Source organism: Camarhynchus parvulus, chromosome 17, assembly GCF_901933205.1.
Source record: "Camarhynchus parvulus chromosome 17, STF_HiC, whole genome shotgun sequence".
In the NCBI taxonomy this organism is placed as follows: Eukaryota; Metazoa; Chordata; class Aves; order Passeriformes; family Thraupidae; genus Camarhynchus; species Camarhynchus parvulus.
The window spans coordinates 3,679,181-3,696,760 of record NC_044587.1 but is presented as its reverse complement, the minus strand read 5'-3'; the positions used below and the strand labels follow the sequence as shown (position 1 = coordinate 3,696,760).

The window sequence follows — 17,580 nt, the reverse complement described above, 5'->3', positions numbered from 1 at the left end:
GGCATCTACTTGCAAAGTGCTACTTCTACTCCCATTTTTAGGGAGAAAACCTAATTCCAGTCAGATAAGGGGAGTGCAACCCTCTTATCTGGAGAGCAGAATTTTGCAACAGCGTTCAGTTCCTGTCAGTGGGAAGGATTCCTGTTTCCCTTTCTGGAAAACAGAGCATTCCTGTTTCCTTTCTGGAAAAGCAAACACTGGCTTGCCTGGATAACAACACCCAGTTGTTCCCGGGGGCACCCAGAGCTGGTGTGATGTGCTGGCTGTGCCTGCGCTGATGAATATGAGCAGCAGAGCTCTGCCCACAGCCTTTTAATGCGAGTGACATCAAAGGCAAAGCCCTGCCTGCTGCCGGGGGGGACCCACAATGCAGCTCGAGCCGGCCGTGGAGCAGCTCCAGGCCCGCTGGCATCACCGCTCTGCACCAGCCACCCTCCATTGTCAGCCCTGGGGGGCCAGCCCTGCATGGGGACACGGGCACAGGCCCAGGCCTGCCTTTAGGGGCTGTCCCCAGGGCTGGCTGCAGGAGGGGGTGACACCTGGGGGCTCAGGTGGGCAGCAGGGCGCTGAGCCCCCGGCAGCGGGGGGAGATGAGCTCGCAGGATGAGCAGCTCCCAGCAGCAGCAGCAGCAGCAGCAGCCCCCGAGGCAGCAGCGGCCGATGAGGGCATGACCTGGTGGTACAGGTGGCTCTGCAGGATTGCCGGGGTCATCGGGGGCATGTGTGAGTATCCCCTCCCCTCTGTGTGCCCCCTCCTGCATGACAGAGCTCCTGTCGGGGTCCTGACTTTGTTTTGAGGTCCTGACCCCATTTTGGGAGTCATGTTGGCTGTGCCATGAAGGGGTTTTGGGGTAATGGGTTGGTGACAGCTCTGGTTGTTAGTTTGCTGTGTTTGGGGCAGAAGGGAGAGTGGTGGCTGTGCCTGCAGCAGGGTGGGTTCAGCTGCCCACCAGGGATGGGCTCTGTGCTCACTGAGCCCACCAGGGATGTGCTCTGTACCCACTGAGCACACCAGGGATGTGCTCTGTGCTCACTGAGCCTGCTGAACTTTGGCACCCACAGTGGGGACGTCATGGGACAATCTGCAAATCCCCAAGGTTCTTCTTGGCTGTGGCACCTCCTGGCAGTGATGGGAGCGGCAGCTGAGCCCTGGTGCCTGGCAGGCAATTTGGATGGTTTTACTATGAGCACCAGGCTCATGGGGTCAGGTCAGGGCTGGAAGAATGGCCACAGGGTTTGGTTTATCCTATTTGAGTTTGGGGTGCTTATATGTTCCTACAACTTGTTTTTTCCCCCCATCCTGACTGTCAAAGCATGTTTCCCATTGCTCCTGTTGCTGATTGCAGAAGGCCTGCCTGTGGGTTTTGCTGAAGGTGAAGAATGGTTTTGGTTTGTGCTGTGTGTTTTTAAGGGCTTTGGTAGGACACAGAGAACGGAGCTGCAGACGCAGAGCGAGTTGGCTGAGCTCAGAATTACCTGCTGCTGAAAAAAATTTTCCCAGGGAAAGAGTCTCAGCAGCATTGCCAGAAATCAGCCTGTCCTGGAGTGCTGTTTTGCTACATTCTGTGGAGAGATTAATAGCTCTTAAAAGCAGGAGGGACTGTTATGACCGCTTAGTCTGATCTCCTGCAGAGCACAGGATGGAGAATTTCTCCTGCTTCAGGTCCACGACTTCAAGTTAAACAAGAAGGTTTCTCAGCCAGTGCAATCAGCCCTGATTTATTCCATCAGCTGGAGCTTTGTGTCTGATCACCCTCTCCCCATGCCTGCCCCTTCCCATCCTTTCTTTTGCCTTGGGGCTGGGCTGCACAACCCCACCACGTTTTCGGAGCTGACATTTGCACCCTGTGGCATCACTGGCAGGCTCCTGAAAGCCCTTTTTGGCCAGGCTGGTAAAACATGTGCTGCTCTCACCGTTCCTTGTGCTAGGTGCTGAAATGCTGGAGGTGTGACAGGATTTGGTGGGACTGCTCTGAACACCACGTGCCCTGCCTGAGGCCCCCGCGCTCCTGGCCCGGCCAGCAGCCAGGAGAACCAGCTGGGAAGTGTCTGTGCAGCAGGTCCCAGGTGGGGGTTCAGAGGAGCAGCTTCTTTCCCACGGGTTGTGGCTGTAGCAGGAGCCTCAGCACTTTTCCTGCAGTTTTATCCCATGCAGAGCTCGGGGTGATGTGGATGGAGGGTGAAGAGCTGGTGGGTCATGCTGGTGGCACTGCCAGCCTCGTGCTATAGCAGCTCGTGAGTGGCTTGAAAGTGCAAATTTCTTCTTTTTCCCTTTCTGTCTTTGTGTTTCAAAGCAGCTGAATTATACTTGGATTATTTTCCCAACCTTTTGTTCACAGCTCTGCGACCTCGTGGCTTGTTTTTACAGGAAAGATGAGAGTTTTATGTCTTTGGGTGAGTCTGGGAGAAGCTTTTGGAAGAAGAGCCAGGTTCTTAACAGGGTTTGCCAAAGATTTGGGGAGTGACAGCTGGCTCTGGAGCCCTGTCTCTTTATCAGGCAGAAAATGAGGCACAAACTCTCCTTATGAGCAGGGAAAAGGGGAATTGTGGAAAAAACAACCAGTGCCCTGTGCTACCAACACTCCTCTTCAAAATGTTCAGCATCACCTTGTTGAAGGTGGATAGTTTGGAGAAGAGGTGATGAATAAACCAGCAAGGCTGGAGTTTGCTGTTGTTCTCAGCAATTGCTGTGAAAGAACAGAACTAATTTATAAGTTTTGCGAGCAACTGGATTTTAATGCTGCTACAGGGCTGGATTATTTCTTACAGAGGGGAAAATTCCCTCAGAAAGGAAGAGAAACTTCGTTAGCGGAGGTGAGACCAGCAGACAACATCTGCCACATGCAACACCTGCAGCCACAGCTTGCTGCAGCCAGAAAAATCCAAGGGCTGGAGCAAGAACCAGACAGACAAGGTTCAGGATCCCTTTCTGGCTCCTGCACACGCTGGCTTGGTGACCTTGGCCAAGTCCCTTCTCTCCTTGTGTTCCTGTTTGTAATGGGACGAGGAGAGTCTGTGGCTTTTGTAAAACACTCTAGGAGCAAAAATAGGCTTGTGTTGAGGACAGTGACCAGCTGCTGGGAATGAATAGAGCCTTTGTAGGGAAGGGTGTCCTTCCCCCCTCATTTTAGCTCCCAGTTATTTGTGCTTCCTCAGGGATTTGAGATGGGACAGCAGTTAAACAAATGGCAGAACTGTCTGTCTCCCATAGCTTACGTGCCACAGAGCATTATCTCTGTTTTAACCCTGTTGTGAGGCCTCTGTTTGAAAAGAAAATATTTTAAAAACAAAATTTTGGCTTGGCAGGGGTGGGATCAGCTCCTGCCCTGGTGGGACAAGGAGGTACCAGGCTGTGTGGGACCAGCAGCTCTGCAAAGGAGGCCCAAAGTCACTGAGCTGTTCTGTGGCTGCTGGCAGCAGCTCTGGGGGCAGTGCTCCTGTGATCCCAAACCTTTGACTCCTTTCCTGCTGCTCCTGCTGACGTGGGGCTTGCTCAGCTCTTCTTCCTGGGTCATTAGGCAACCAGGCTGCTTGCTGGGCCAGGACTGCTGCAGGGACACGGTGCTGCAGGGTTGTTTTGGAGTGTTTGGGGACAAAGCCAAACCAGAAACCTGGCAAAACAACCCTTAGTTGGTTTGATAAGGCAAAAAAACCCACAACTTGCTTGGAAAAGAACATTCTGCTTCCCTTGGTTTGTTGTGTGGTGGAGACCTGCTGGGAACTGCCCAGGACCTCTGTGCTCTGCTACAGGGTCCTGCCCCAGCCCTTGCTGTGTTTTGGGGATAGCTGAGAGGTTTTGCTGCTCTGCTAATTATAAAATGCCAGAAAGTCACTCAGCATTATTGTCAGGAATGTCCTTTCCTGGGGGACAACGAGTGCCACGAGCCTGGGATGCTTCCCCCGAGCTCCTCTTCATCAGCATCCAAGGTTTTGGTGGTCACAGGGAATTGGGACCCCCTGGTTTGGGCCCTGCTCTCCATGCTGCCCACAGCTCCCAGGAATCCTGCTTGCCATTGCTCCCCTCCAGCTGTTTGCACATGTGACCATGAACAGATCACTCCACCCCCGTGCCTCAGTTTCCCCGGCAGTGTGGGGACAGTGACAGTGGGACCTGTGGGATGGGAGGGTGAGAAGTGCCCTTGGAGCACAGATATTAGCACATCCTCTGGAATATCCCCTCTGCTAGCTGATCTTGTTCTTGCAGGACTCTCCAAAAGATTTTGGGTCCTATGGACTTAGTTCTAGGAAGTGTTAAAAAATAATGTTTTTTGGTATTTCCTAAGACCAGGAGGTCATTTGCTCACGGGATGACCTTCAATCTGTCCTGTCACTGCCTGCAATTCTGCTCCCCTGCCTGGTAAACAAGGATAACTATTTTTAAAGGAACTTTGAGGATTCAGCAGCAACTGCATAAAAGAAACCTTGCAAGAATGTGCCAGGCTTTTGAAGGTCAGGGCTGCTCACAGCAGCTCTGCTCAGGGATTCCCTCAGCAGACACCCAAAATCCTCAATCCAGGGCTGGTCTCATCCTCAGAGAGGGGCTCTGCTGCTCTCCATCATCCCCAAGAGAGCATTTAAAGGCCATAGAATCCATTTTAGGTGAAGTTTTACAGTGTGATGATGTTTGCTGAGGTGTGTCTCCTGCCCTCCCAGCTGAGCTCGAGTTCCTGGTGCCAGCTCTGGCCCTGGCAGAGGGAAGGGCCCATATCAGGTGCCAGGAACACTCTGCAAGTTTAATGAGGCAGCAGGGAGGTGGATGCAGCTCAGCTCAGTCACTGCTGCCTGGTTCCTCTCCCTGAGTAACAGAGCCAGGAGCACTGGGGTTATTTTGAGCTTTATTCACTTCCTTTTGTATTACCAGAGACCCAAACTTGTTTTTTTTTCTGCCCATCTCTGGTGAAGCTGCACAGAACCAGCAGTCAGTGGCAGAGGCTGGGTTCACCTCTGCTGTATTTATTATTTTACTGTGTACAATTCATGTTTCTGCTGAACTTGCCCTGTGCTGCTCAGAGGTGGAACCTGCTGGCACTTCTTGTCTACCTTGGCACATAAAATCCAGGTGCACATCGTGGATTCCATGTGGAAGACAAGGGAAATAATTGTTGGAACAGCACTCAGAGCAAAAGGAGACTAGAGGAGGGCTCTCCCTTGCATTCCAGGCTCCTTTTGGGCCGCCAGACCTTTCCACCCACCATCCAGTGCCCACAGGTGCTGGCCAAGGGCATTCAGGGTTGGTCATGGTGGTCACTGAAAACCTCTTTCTTTCCAGCCTGTGCCTTTGCTGGTCTCTGGAACTGTGTCACCATCAACCCCCTGAACATCGCAGCCGGCGTGTGGATGATGTGAGCAGCTTTATTTTCATTTTCCTGCTGGGAGGGAGGCATTATTAACCAGACCCTGCTGAGGGGGCAAAGCTGCCCTGCTTGGGCAGTGGATGGGAGTGAAACATCCATCAGGCTCTGGGAATTGCCAGGCAGGTTGAGATGTTAGGTTTATTCTGTTTATATTATTTCTTGATGCATTTTTAGGTAAATACCGGGATACCCTAATCCAAAATCAATCTGGGGCAGCAGGGCTTGGAAATCTGGAAATTATCAAGAACTGAGGGGGAAGCAGAGCGGGGCCCAGCCTCACCATCCCCTCCACCTGCACGGAGCATGGAATATCCGCTCTCTGTGGGCCTGGGGGGCATTGCTGACCCAAACTCTGGTGCCTAAAAGCAGGATTAACTCTGGTTTGCTCTCTCTGGAGAGCAAATACTGAGGTATCCTTGTCCAAAATCAATCTGGGGCAGCAGGGCTTGGAAATCTGGAAATTATCAAGAACTGAGGGGGAAGCAGAGCGGGGCCCAGCCTCACCATTCCCTCCCCTGCACGGAGCATGGAATATCTGCTCTCTGTGGGCCTGGGGGGCATTGCTGACCCTCACTCGGTGCCTAAAAGCAGGATTAACTCTGGTTTGCTCTCTCTGGAGAGCAAATACTGAGGTACCCTTGTCCAAAACCAATCTGGGGCAGCAGGGCTTGGAAATCTGGAAATTATCAAGAACTGAGGGGGGAGCAGAGCGGGGCCCGGCCTCACCATCCTCTCCACCTGCACGGAGCATGGAATATCCGCTCTCTGTGGGCCTGGGGGGCATTGCTGACCCTCACTCGGTGCCTAAAAGCAGGATTAACTCTGGTTTGCTCTCTCTGGAGGCTCAACGCCTGCGTGCTGTTCCTGTGCGAGGCTCCTTTCTGCTGCCAGTTCATCGAGTTCGCCAACGCCGTGGCCGCCAGGGCCGACCGGCTGCGGGCCTGGCAGAAAGCAGCTTTCTACTGCGGGTGAGGATGCTCCTGGGGGTTCACGGTGGGCACACCCCGGGGAAAGAACACCCCTGCAGCCCGTGGGGAGCGGGGCCCTGCTCTGAGGGCTGCCCCTGTCTTGCAGCATGGCCGTGTTCCCCGTCACGCTCAGCCTGACGCTGACCACGCTCCTGGGCAACGCCATCGCCTTCGCCACCGGCGTGCTCTACGGAATGTCGGCCCTGGGAAAGAAGTAAGAGAGGTCCAGGTGCTCGTGTGGAGGACAGGGAAAGGGGGAAATGGAGCTCCAGAGCTGCCCCATCTGCCTCCCTAAGGCTCTGCTTTGCTCGCGCACAAACCGCGCTGAGGTGTGGGTGTGGATCATTCCACGTTCTCCCTCATCACTGAGAAAATCTCCCTCACCTCAGCGCCCTGTGAGGGAAGGTCCTGGGGGCTGAAACTTTGAGTTTTGGGGGTTCTGAGGGTCCCACCCTTCTGCCCTGTGAGGGAAGGTCCTGGGGGCTGCTGAAGCTCTGAGTTTTGGGGGTCCCACTCTTCTGTCCACAGCTTTTGGGTGGATGGGCCCAGCTTTGGGGGTTGGGAGGGGCAGCAAGTGTGGTTTGACCCCTGGAATCCCTTGGCACGGAGAGGCAGGCCCAGCTGGGACAGTCCCTGCCATGTCCAACGCTGTCCCTTGTCCCCACAGGGGAGATGCCATCTCCTACGCCCGCATCCACCAGCAGCAGAAGCAGATGGATGAAGAGAAGCTGACGGGGAGCCTGGAGGGACAGGCTCTCTGAAGGACACGAGCTCTGGGTGGCATCTCCTGGACATGGTGAAGATGTGGAAGGCTGCTCTGCCCTTTGCTCTGTCCTCTCCACTCCCTGCTACACCACGATGTCCCTGGACCCTGCAGCAAGTGGAAATCTCAGGAGCTGGGGCAGGCTGTGTCCTCTCCTCACATCAGCAGCCAGACCTCAGCACATCGCTCCTTCTCTCCTCAGCCCTCAACCCAAACACTGCCCCTGTTTTTTAATATTTTCTTTTCTTTTTGCTGCAGAGGTGCTGGCTCTCTGAGTGCTGCTTTCACAACCTTTCTTTTTTTTTTTTTTTTGGACTGCCCTCTGGATGGGTGAGGAGGGACAGAGGACCTGCCAGTGCAGGTTCCACATGTTTAGGAACACTCCCTGGGATGGCCCTTCCCAGGTACAACACCTAAAACCCCCTGGTGCTTAACCTTGGTCTTCTTCCACTGTTTTATTTATGGGACCAAGCACTGGAGGCATCGGTGCACAGGAAAGGATTTCCAGCAAAAATCCACTTAAAGATAAAATCCACCTCATCAAGGGAGCTGCCAGAGCTGCTGGGCAGATCCTGGGACCTCCAAAGCACAGTTCCTGCTTCCTCTGGGTACAGCTACAGGCAGTGACTGCCATTTACTTGAATTATGAGAATTAATTACTTTGTCTTAATAAGGGCACTTTCCTTAAGCTTCAGTCTTCTACTGGGGCAGAAGGGAAACAATATTTGCAGTACCTCAGCTGAAAAGGATGTTGTTTCTTGAGCCAAGTGGGATGTTTTGCTGGTGTGAGGGTCACTGAGGAGCAGGAGCATTCCTGCCTCGTGAGCCTGGGACTCTGCTCTGCATCCCTCTGTGAAGGGACCTGCTCTGCTTGCCTGGTACAGCCTTTGTCTTTGGGATTGTGGTTTTTTGCATCAATCCTGAGCTGGTTTTGTATGGGAAGGTGGTACAACTTCCCTGTGCAAACAGAGAGGAGGCTGCACCATTTCAGTGTGGACAGCTGGGATGTTTTACTTTGCTATTCCAGGCTCTTTCTGTGGTTTTCACATTGTATTTTCTGTTTGCTTTGTACCATGCAGTACAAAACTGCTCACTAAGTCCAGATCCTCCTCTTCTCACCCCAGTTTTTTTTTAATTTATTTGATTTTTATATGGTTGATTTTTGTTTTGATTAGGAAAAAGGGGAATAATTTATTTCTAGTTATTTAAGTACTTTGATGGGACTCATTTTCTCTGGATATAGGAGAAAGGAGTGCTCTGTTTCCTGTCCTTCACAGGGCTGCCTCATTTCACCAGGGGTCTCTGAACCCAGGGACAGCCCTGGCTGCTGCAAAATCCAGTTTCAGCCTTCAGAGTGTTTCTCAGATTCTTCAAAAAAAAGTGTGTTGTCTTTTGACCCCTTTGTCTTCTTCTGGGCCACAAGCTTGACAAACTGTGTTTCCCCCCTCTTCTGGGAGAGAGAAGGGAGGAAAACTGGGCTGTAATTGCTGGACTGGGACAGCCACCAGCACTGTGTGTCCCTGTTTGAATCCCTGGTACAGAGGGCTTGTGCTGTGCTCTGAGAAATGCTGCTGGAGGCTCAGTGCTGTCTGTCTGTCTGTCAGAGGGGTCTGTCCATGCTGAGAACTCTCCTTCAACCCTACCCTTCCTCAAGCTGCTGGCTCCTGTGAGCTGCTGCTTCTTCCCCGGAGCTCAGGAGCTGTGAGGATTCCCACCAGCCAGGATTTCCTGGATGTGGGCACCCTTTTTGTGCAAAGCCCCTTTCCCCCCACCTTTGAACTGGGATTGCTCCAACACCCCTTGTCTGGGGTGCAGAGCAGGCACCACCAGCCTGGGTTTTTTTCCATAAAGGAGGTTTTTTTCCCTCAGAGCTGTGCTGGTTTGGAGCTCCCAGCCCTTGGCTGATCCCTGGTGCTGGATGCAGTGCAGGGGCCATGCAGGAGGAATGGGGGGGTACTCCAGAGGGAAAAACCTCTGGGTGCTGCAAAGGCAGCAGGAATGAGCACAGGCTTTGATTTCAGGGGGGTGTGGGGAGTTCTGTAGTGTTTAGTAGATGAATGTTGCAGACTGGTGCATGTCAATGGTAGTGACAGCTTTGCTCTGTGAGTAGTTCTGCAGTAGCATTAGTGTCAGGAGGCTGAAGGCAAAGCAGAGCTCAAGGGCTGAGACTTCCAGGGTGCTCTGAGGGAGCACAGAGCTGGTGGGACCCTCATCTGCCACTCCTCCTGCCATGGTCCCTGGGGCTGGGGCAGGTGGGTGCTGCTCCAGGGCACCTGCAGGGCCCACTCTGCTCCTTGGCACCGAGGCAGGAGCCCCAGCAGCACTGCCACAGTGTTCTGTAGCAGCAAGGTCTGACCCTGGGGCTGAGGCAAGGGAGAAATCTGCATCAATCTGCCACCATGAGAGGGTGGCAAAGCTCAGTGAGCTGAAAATGGGTCCCAGGGACTCCCCTAAAAGAGCTGAGCTGGAGCCTTTGGCCACAGTGCTTGAAGTGTCTGTGCTGTCACCACTGGAGGTGTCTCAGATCTGTGTTCCAAGGGTGGTGACTCCTACAGGGGCCTGTCTGGAGTGGGAACCCTTGGGAGTTTTGGCTGTCTGCTGCAGCCTGAACCAAGCCAGATGCTGCCAGCGTTGCAGACAGTCTTGGTGACAGCACTGGTGGCTTGTAGGAGCTGTAGTGACGTCAGTGGATGGTCTCACCCCCATGTGGGCCTGCTTGGTGGAGATAGGAAGGAGCTTTAGAGTAGAGTAGCATCCCAGTAGTTAATGCCAGTGCATGGTGGTTGTTAGTTGTGTTTAGAGGCACCCTTGGGGTGCTTGGAGCTGTGTGAGGACAAATGAGGTTCAAACCCTGCTCTGGAGGTTTCACAGGCTCAACCCAACCCCTGCTGAGGGCATGCAGGTGGGATGGCTGATCCAGAGGGGCTCTGTGGAGCAGGGTCTGCTCTCCAGGCCTCGGAAAGGAGATGATGTGAGGGCTCAGGGGGTGACACGCTGAGGACAGCGAGCTGGAAGGACCCCTGGGGAGCAGTGGCCTGTCACACACCAGTCACCAGGGCAGGTTTATGCACTGTGCCACTCTTCCATGCCTCTGTCACTCGTGTGTGGCAGCTCTGTGTCCCCTGGGGCTGCCCATGGGGCATGAAGAGCAGGGCAGAGCTCGCTGCTCTGTAACACCCATCGATTCTGTGTGTCTGTGCAGTGAATAAAAACACCATTCTACCTCTGGAAAGAGCCACTGTGATTTCTCACACTCCAAATGTTGTAGCAAAAGCCCTGGGACTCGCTGTGCTGGAGGAAGGAGGTCACTCAGAACATGCTCCTCCAGTGGGGTTCTCTCAGGAGCTGGAGTCCAACCTCGTTTCCTAGTGGGGCATTTCCTCCTTAGGCTGAGCCCTGGGAAGCTCAATTCATCTCTGTCATTTTTTTTCCTCAGGAAAAAACATCCACTGTCTTCAGGGAAGGGTTTCACTGAAGTGAAGATATCAAGAGCTGGTCCATAGCCATGTGAGAAAGAGAATGCTCGAGCACAGGGCTGCCAGAAATCCTGATCTTCAGAAAGTCAGTGGAAACCAGAGGCTCTTGAGACCTCTTGTAGTCAGGCCATGCTTAGAAAAAGTTGTGTTCCAGCCAGGGCTGAACATCTTTCTGGAAAAGGGTCTCAGCAGCAAAGGGTAGGTTTAATACTGAATGTTTTCTGTGTTTTTTATTTTGGCCCACCACTCTCCCTCTGTCCGAGGCTGTTTTAAATTAATGCTGTGATGAAGCACATCTTCTCCTAGGTGATTTCTCATCTCCTGCTGCAGGAGATCAGAATGGCAGCTGGCACATCTGGAGGGCTGGCTCAGCCATGCTGTTTTACCCCCTGCTCCCTCGGGACAGCAGGCTGCATGTCCAAGGAATAGCCCTCGGGGTGCCAAGTGCATTTCAGGAGCTTGGACAAATGCTTGGGCACATCCTGTCCCAGCTCAGCCTTTGTGCCTCTGCCCTTTTGGGAGGAGTCAGGCTGGACTGAGCAAGGCCATTTGTTCCTCACAGCCATAACCACCTCCTGCAGCCGTGTTTTACCTCGGGTTAGCTCTAAAAAAATAATTATAAAAGGTTCTTAATCTTGCAGGACACACAGGAAAGGGGTAAGACTGATTTGCTACTAACTATGCAGTTGAAATCTCAAAGTGATGGAGGTGGAGGCACATCCACCTCCCTCTTTGTGTGGTGGGAAGCACCCACCCCAGCACAAGGTGTTGTCAGTACTCACTGTGTCTTTCCCACAGGGAATCACTTGCACTACAGCTGGATGTTTGTCTGTTCCCACTCTTTTGTCCTGGGTTTTCTTTGTGAACTGTATTTGGTCTTATTCATTAGGCTTCTAGTGTAATGTGTGTTTTTAGAGCAATAAAAAGTGGCAGCTTTTTATACAAAAGATCTGGCTCTGCCTCTTTCATGGTCCTTGAGTGCCTGAGACTGCTCTGGGGAGCTGCAGGCTGCTGTGGTCCCCTTGCCCCAGTCCTGCTCTTCCTCTCCCATCCCTCCATTCTCTGCAAATCAAGGCAATGTCTTGCAGTTGGAGGCAAAACTGTTTTATTCTTGCAGCTACATGATGAGCTTTTGCTGTAAACTCAGCTCCAGCCAAGCCCTCAGACCCTCAGGCTGCTGAGGAAAAGGCAACCACAGTCTCCTGCCCACATTGTTATTCTTCCAGGACACCTTTATCTCCAGCCTGACCCTGCTGGTGACCTGCTCCCATCCCAAGGCTTGACAGGAGAAGGTAAAGTTCCAGCTGGCAACTTCTACAGCCAGAGCAAGGTGATCATTGCTGCCCCTTGCTCTCCCACAGGGAGCTCCAGCCTCCACTTCCAGCAGCACAAGTTTGCTTTGCCCTCAGCCTGGGCAAGGGCAGCTCCTACCTCAGGAAGGACCTCCTGCCAGTCCTGAAAAAGGCCTCAATCTGCTCCAGGGACCTGCCTTTGGTTTCAGGGACACAGCAGCCTGTGAATAAGATGTTCCCAGCACTGATGACAGCGAAGAACAGGAAAGGCACCTGGAGGCCGAAGGCGTTCTGGAAAGGAGCAGAAAGCAGCTGTGAGCTGGTGCAGAGAGGGGCTGGGGAGGGGCTGCTGGACACCCCCAGGCAGTACCCACCACGACTGGGAGGAAGAACTGGGTCAGGGTGAAGGCTGTCAGCCAGCTCACGAGCACACAGAGGCCCGAGGCGACCCCACGGGCTTTGAGAGGGAGGATCTCCGACATCAGCAGCCAAGTGATGGGGCCCCAGCCCATGGCATAACCTGCAGGGGAGGACGGGAGGGGATCGGACCTTGAAGCTCACTGAGGAGTGCAGAAGAGCCCTGAGCAATCATCATCCCTCCCATTCATGTCGTTCCTCATGCCACCTTTCTTGCTCTTCCAGAGACATCGGCCTTCCTTCCACCTCCAAACCCAATCTCCTTGCTCCACATCACCCTGCCTTGGATGGGAAACACCCTCCCCTGGCTGGTGGCCAGTCCTGCGCTCTCTGCACCTACCCATGATGAAGAGCATGGTTGCCAGGAGGGGGATGAGGGTGATGTAGTTTGTTGGCTCAGCAGGGAGGTTGGCAGAGCTCACCAGGGTGGTGTTGGCCACGGTGCCGTTGTGAGAAGCTGGCTCAAAGTGGATGTAGAGCCCCATGGTCAGGTTGGAGACCAACATGACACCAGCTGTGGAGAGAGGCAGCAGCACACTGAGAATGAGGGGTGAGTGATCTTCTCCATGCCAAGCTCCTGGGAATGCCCCTGCTGAGGGGCTGAACCACCACCAAAGCAGAGAGACCTCCCTGCCTCCCTTCCTGAGCCCTGTAGAGCTGAAGTTCCCACTCCTGCACACTTGCAGAGCTCCTGAAAGTCCTTCAATAGGAGCTTCCCTTGGGAAGACAGTGGGAGAAGTGGAGAGAGCCATACCTGATACAAACAGGAGAATCTTCCTGCCAGCTTTGTCCATGGACACAGCAGCAATGGCCACCGCGGACAGACGCACCAGGCCGACCAGAGCTGCATCGTACTCTGCTTTCTGCAAAAAACCCATGGGGGAAGCTGAGCTGGGGGAAGGGACAGTGCCTACAGCTGCTGATGGCTTGGCCAAGGCTTTTCTCCCAGTAGGAGACTGGAGGTGATGAGCCTGAACTCAGAGGAGGAGCAGGGACACAGTGGGGCCAGTCCTGCTCCCTGTCCTCCCTCAGCCTTTTGCAGGGCAGGTCCTTTACAAAAGGGTTTTGTGTCTGTAGGGAAGTGGGAGCATTGGGCAACCCCCACTGAAGGCCCAGGCAGCCCGAGCAGGAGCTGAAGCCCAGGGCTCACCAGGATGACAGATGTTTTCTTGAATATTGGCTGCAGGTACACGAGGATGCAGGTGACCCCCGAGAGCTGCTGCAGGAACCTCATCAGCCCCGAAATCAGGATGGGCTTGTAAAGGAAGGGGTCCTTGAGCTCAGCACAGGAAACCCGACGGCTCTGGAGGGCACAAAGGCAGAAACACAAAGTGAGAACACTTCTGGGAGCCATCTGGCATCCAGAGGGTGGCTCAGGAGTTGCTCGGGGGGTGGATTTTGCAGTTTTCATGTTACATTTCCCTGCGTTGATCTTCCTCACCTGCTTCCTCACGCTGTCCTTGATCTGCTCGTACTCCTGGGCATAATCTGTGTCCTGACCCCTCAGCCAGCACAGGGAGCCCAGGGCTTCCTCCTCCTTGCCCTGGGAGAGCAGGAACCGGGGCGAGTTGGGCATGAAGCAGAGCAGGAGGACCATGGCAAGCACCGGCACCTCCCCGGCCACGGCCAGCCAGCGCCAGTCCAGGACCAGCCCTGCCAGAGCAGCACAGTTGGGGAAAAACCACTCAGGAATGGGTGTCCTGGCCTTGCCTCCACCTGGGCACCCCAATGATTTCATTTAATAAACCCAGCAGGAAAAATAGTAATAACAAAAATATCTATTTCGAATGTATCCTCTCCTATTACAGCAGCATTTCCAGCAGTAGGAGATGGGGAAATTCCAGCAAATCTGAGACTATCCAGCAAGATCCTGCTGCAACCAGGGCATGGGCTGGCAGGTGATGTACAGGGATATTATTGTGTGCTGCCCTTGAGCCCTGGCAAAACCTCATCAGGACCTGGATCTGTGGGCACGGCAATGGCCACAGGCCCATTGGATTCATCCCTCAGAGCACACACACCAGGGCAAGGGGCGTGACTGACCTGTCCAGCCCCCTCAGCTGGTGGTGGGTATGAGGGGAACAAGCCCTCACCTGCTGAGAAGGTTGTTTATTTTAAACTCCCCCTCCCCACAGTGTTTCCCTGGACGCTGGGACACCACAGAGATACTTACCCAGAGCGTACAGGACGAGGGAGCCCAGCACTGCCATGATCTGGGGACAGGCACCCAGCATCCCCCTGACCCCCGGGTGGGAGATCTCCGAGATGTAAACCTGCACAGGGACAGCACACACTTCACAGAGCTGCAACATCCCCTTGTCACCCGCTGCTCCTGCCCTCTGTCACCTCACAGTCACACCCTGTGACCAGAGGAAACCCAAATTGCTGGGGAATTGCCCTCTCGGGGTGGGGACCTGGTGGGTCCCGCTGCTCCTGGCCAGAGGAGGGGACAGCCTGGCCGGCAGCAGCACTTCCCTCCTGCCCCCGGTGTGGGAGAAGTGCTCCAGTGGCTCCGTTACTGGAAAGAGGTGCCCTGGTGTTACTCAACCCCTGCCTTCCCCTCTGTGTGAAACACGAGCCTGCTGTTTGGGAGGAAATAACTGCTGGGAGGAGCAGCGGCCGAGGACCTGCCTTGTCTTTCCTGCAGGCGAGGAAATCCAGCACCAACAGCGGGTACACCCTCCCCAGCCCTGGTGCTGCATCCTCCCATCCCCACTCGCCCAGACACAGCCCTGGGGCTCTTCTGGTGCCTCCAAAAAACAGCGGGGTGCCCCAGCATCATCCCCCAGCTCATCCAGGGCACCACAGCACCTCCTGCCCATCCACAGCACCTCCTGCCCTGCATCCCCCTGCCCATCCACAGCCCCTGCTGCCCCGCATTCCCCTGGCACATTACCGGGATGGAGGCGGAGGTCACTCCGCCGGCGTAGCCCGTCAGCACCCGGCCCAGCAGCAGCATCCAGAGGCCCTGGGCTCCGGCCAGCAGCGCGTATCCCAGCGCCGAGGGCAGAGCCGAGAACATGATGCTCAGCTTGCGGCCCAGGCAGTCGTTGAGCAGCATCGTGCTGAGCCCGCCCGCCGCCGCTCCCAGCGTGAACACCGACTGTGGGGCATGCGGAGAGAGGGGCTGTGAGCCTGGCATCCCCCCGAGCATCCCTGGCTCTGACCCATCCTGCCCCCAGCTCCTTATAACCCCTTCTGTGTGAGCCTGGCATCCCCCCGGGCATCCCTGGCTCTGCCCCATCCTCACCCCCAGCTCCTTATAACCAGGGCACTGTGTGAGCCTGGCACCCCCAGCTCTGCCCGCACCCTGGCAGAGATAACCCCGCTCCTTACCCCGAACCAGGGCGCTGTGTGAGCCTGGCACCCCCAGCTCTGCCCGCACCCTGGCAGAGATAACCCCGCTCCTTACCCCGAACCAGGGCGCTGTGTGCTGGTCCAGCCTCAGCGCAGGGCTGGGATGAGCCTCCAGGGCAGGGATGACGGGGGAGGGATAAACCAGGGCGAAGCCGAAGCTGAAGTTGCCCAGGACAGCGGCAAACACGGCCAGGTACAGCCGCTTGTTGTGGAGGCTCCTGGGGGAGGCACGGAGAGACCGGGACGTGTTGGATGCCAGCAGAAACTCAAACCCTGCTTCCTCCGGCCTCTGCCGAGGCTCTGGTGACAGCCACGGAGGGATTTTCCTGGGGAATGGCTCTGCACAGCCCCAGGCTGGTGGGGTTTCTCTGGGTTAGTGCTTCTGTCTGTGCCAGGCAGTTTTCAGGGGGTTCAACAAAGCGAGAAAGGCAGAAGATGGAGCTGGGTGGCACCAGGGACCCAGCAGCAGCCGGTTCATCTCAACAGAACAAGGAAAAAGTTCTTACAAAGCCCCCGTGCCCCCAGCAGGACCTCTTGCCCCCATAAGAGTCACACAAACCCATCAGGCTCCCAAGCGGGCTCATCCAGCCACCCTGGGCAGGATGAGATCCCGTCTCAAAGCAGCTCAGCAATGGCAGGAATTTGGAACAGCTCTTCCCCCAGCTCCCCCCAGCCCACTGCCCTCGGGATGGGGGGCACAGCCCAACCTCTGCCCAGCCTGCGGCCCCAGCCTGCTCCTCACCTCAGGTACTCCTTGTCGAGCCTCCTGGCAGTGCCCTCGGGGAAGGTGTGGTACGAGGAGCTCGTTTTCCTCACCAGGGGCTCACGGTCCCTGCTCTCCATGGCCGTGCAGGGCTCTGCTGCTGCTCTCAGGGCGGATGCCGGGGCTGCCCAGGGGAAGGGGAAGAAAAGGAGCTGAAAGCGAAAGGGGAGAGGCTGCCTGGCGTTGCCTAATCACAGAAATCTCTGCCTCGTGGGTTTACACCCAGCTGCCCCTCAACAGGAAACTGGGGGGGCCGGAAAACCAGCAGAAGGAGAGCCAGGGGTGACAGTGATGGTGACAGGGGTGTCCTGCAGTCTTCACCCTGCCCAGCCCCACAGACACCAAACCCTCCCACTGCAGTGGCAGGGATGGTCCTCACAGAGCTCGGTTCACCAGCAGAAACGTCCCCCCTTGCTAAGGCCACGTCTGTCCCATTGAGGAACTGGTAGCAGTCAGACCAGCCCAGTGCTGCCTCTGTTTACAAGGGAAAATTCCATCTGTGGGAGCCTCCAGAGCCTCCCTGGGAAAAGGTTTCCAGTGTGGAACAGAGGTGGGGAAGAGGCAGGAGAGGAGAGCAGAGCGAGGATGAACATGGAGTGGGCACAGGAGCAGGGGATGGGGATGAAGGGCAGTGATGAGGATGGAAAAGGGGGAAGAGCAGCATCTCTGCCACAATGGGTGGGCCCCAGGTTGCCCATGGGTGGATTTGCCCTCTCACCCTGCTCCCCCCAACAGCTTCTCTCTCTGTGCTGGGACATCTGCAGGTCCAAACTCATGCTGTAGGAAAGGGTTTAGTCTGTGTCTTGCTAGCTCTGAGCCCAGAGCCACTTGGATTTAATTAGCAAAAGCTCTATTTCCCCAAACTACCACAGTGCTCCTCTTGTTTCCATCATTCCCCTTGGCCCCTGCTGCTTTTTGGAATATGAGGATGGTTTCTGCACCCCCAAGCCCATGTGGGGGCTGCAGTGGCACCTCAGGAGCTGCTGTGTCTTCCCTCTGTGCAAGCTGGTTCTGCTTCTGCAGCCACCAAGAGCTGCCTTGTCTGTCTGATCCTGCAGGGGATTTACAGCTGACTCAGGCACTCGGGGCTCTGATTTCCCCCAAAGGAAGAAAGGTCATGGATTGGGGGGATAGAGGGGTGGGCGGGACAGCTCATCCAAAAAATGTTCAGCTCTGTGTTGGTCTGAGCA

At 55.2% G+C, this 17,580-nt stretch overlaps 2 protein-coding genes across 2 annotated transcripts; one reads left to right on the top strand and one right to left on the bottom strand.

Annotated features, from left to right (window-relative positions):
- Nucleotides 1-381: 381 nt before the first annotated feature.
- CACFD1 (calcium channel flower domain containing 1) lies at nt 382-11,508 on the top strand. Its single transcript, XM_030961609.1, has 5 exons — nt 382-723; nt 5,270-5,342; nt 6,197-6,322; nt 6,429-6,536; nt 6,990-11,508. The coding sequence occupies exons 1-5, from the start codon at nt 591-593 to the stop codon at nt 7,081-7,083; spliced, it is 534 nt and encodes a 177-aa protein (XP_030817469.1). The 5' UTR covers nt 382-590; the 3' UTR covers nt 7,084-11,508.
- Nucleotides 11,509-11,988: 480 nt separating this feature from the next.
- Nucleotides 11,989-16,470, bottom strand: SLC2A6 (solute carrier family 2 member 6). The gene is made up of 10 exons (XM_030961594.1): nt 16,370-16,470; nt 15,683-15,845; nt 15,167-15,373; nt 14,444-14,543; nt 13,712-13,923; nt 13,421-13,573; nt 13,025-13,133; nt 12,611-12,784; nt 12,228-12,373; nt 11,989-12,144 (listed from the first exon to the last, which is right to left on the bottom strand). Exons 1-10 carry the CDS (start codon nt 16,468-16,470, stop codon nt 11,989-11,991), a joined length of 1,521 nt encoding a protein of 506 aa, XP_030817454.1.
- Between the last annotated feature and the right edge of the window lie 1,110 nt (nt 16,471-17,580).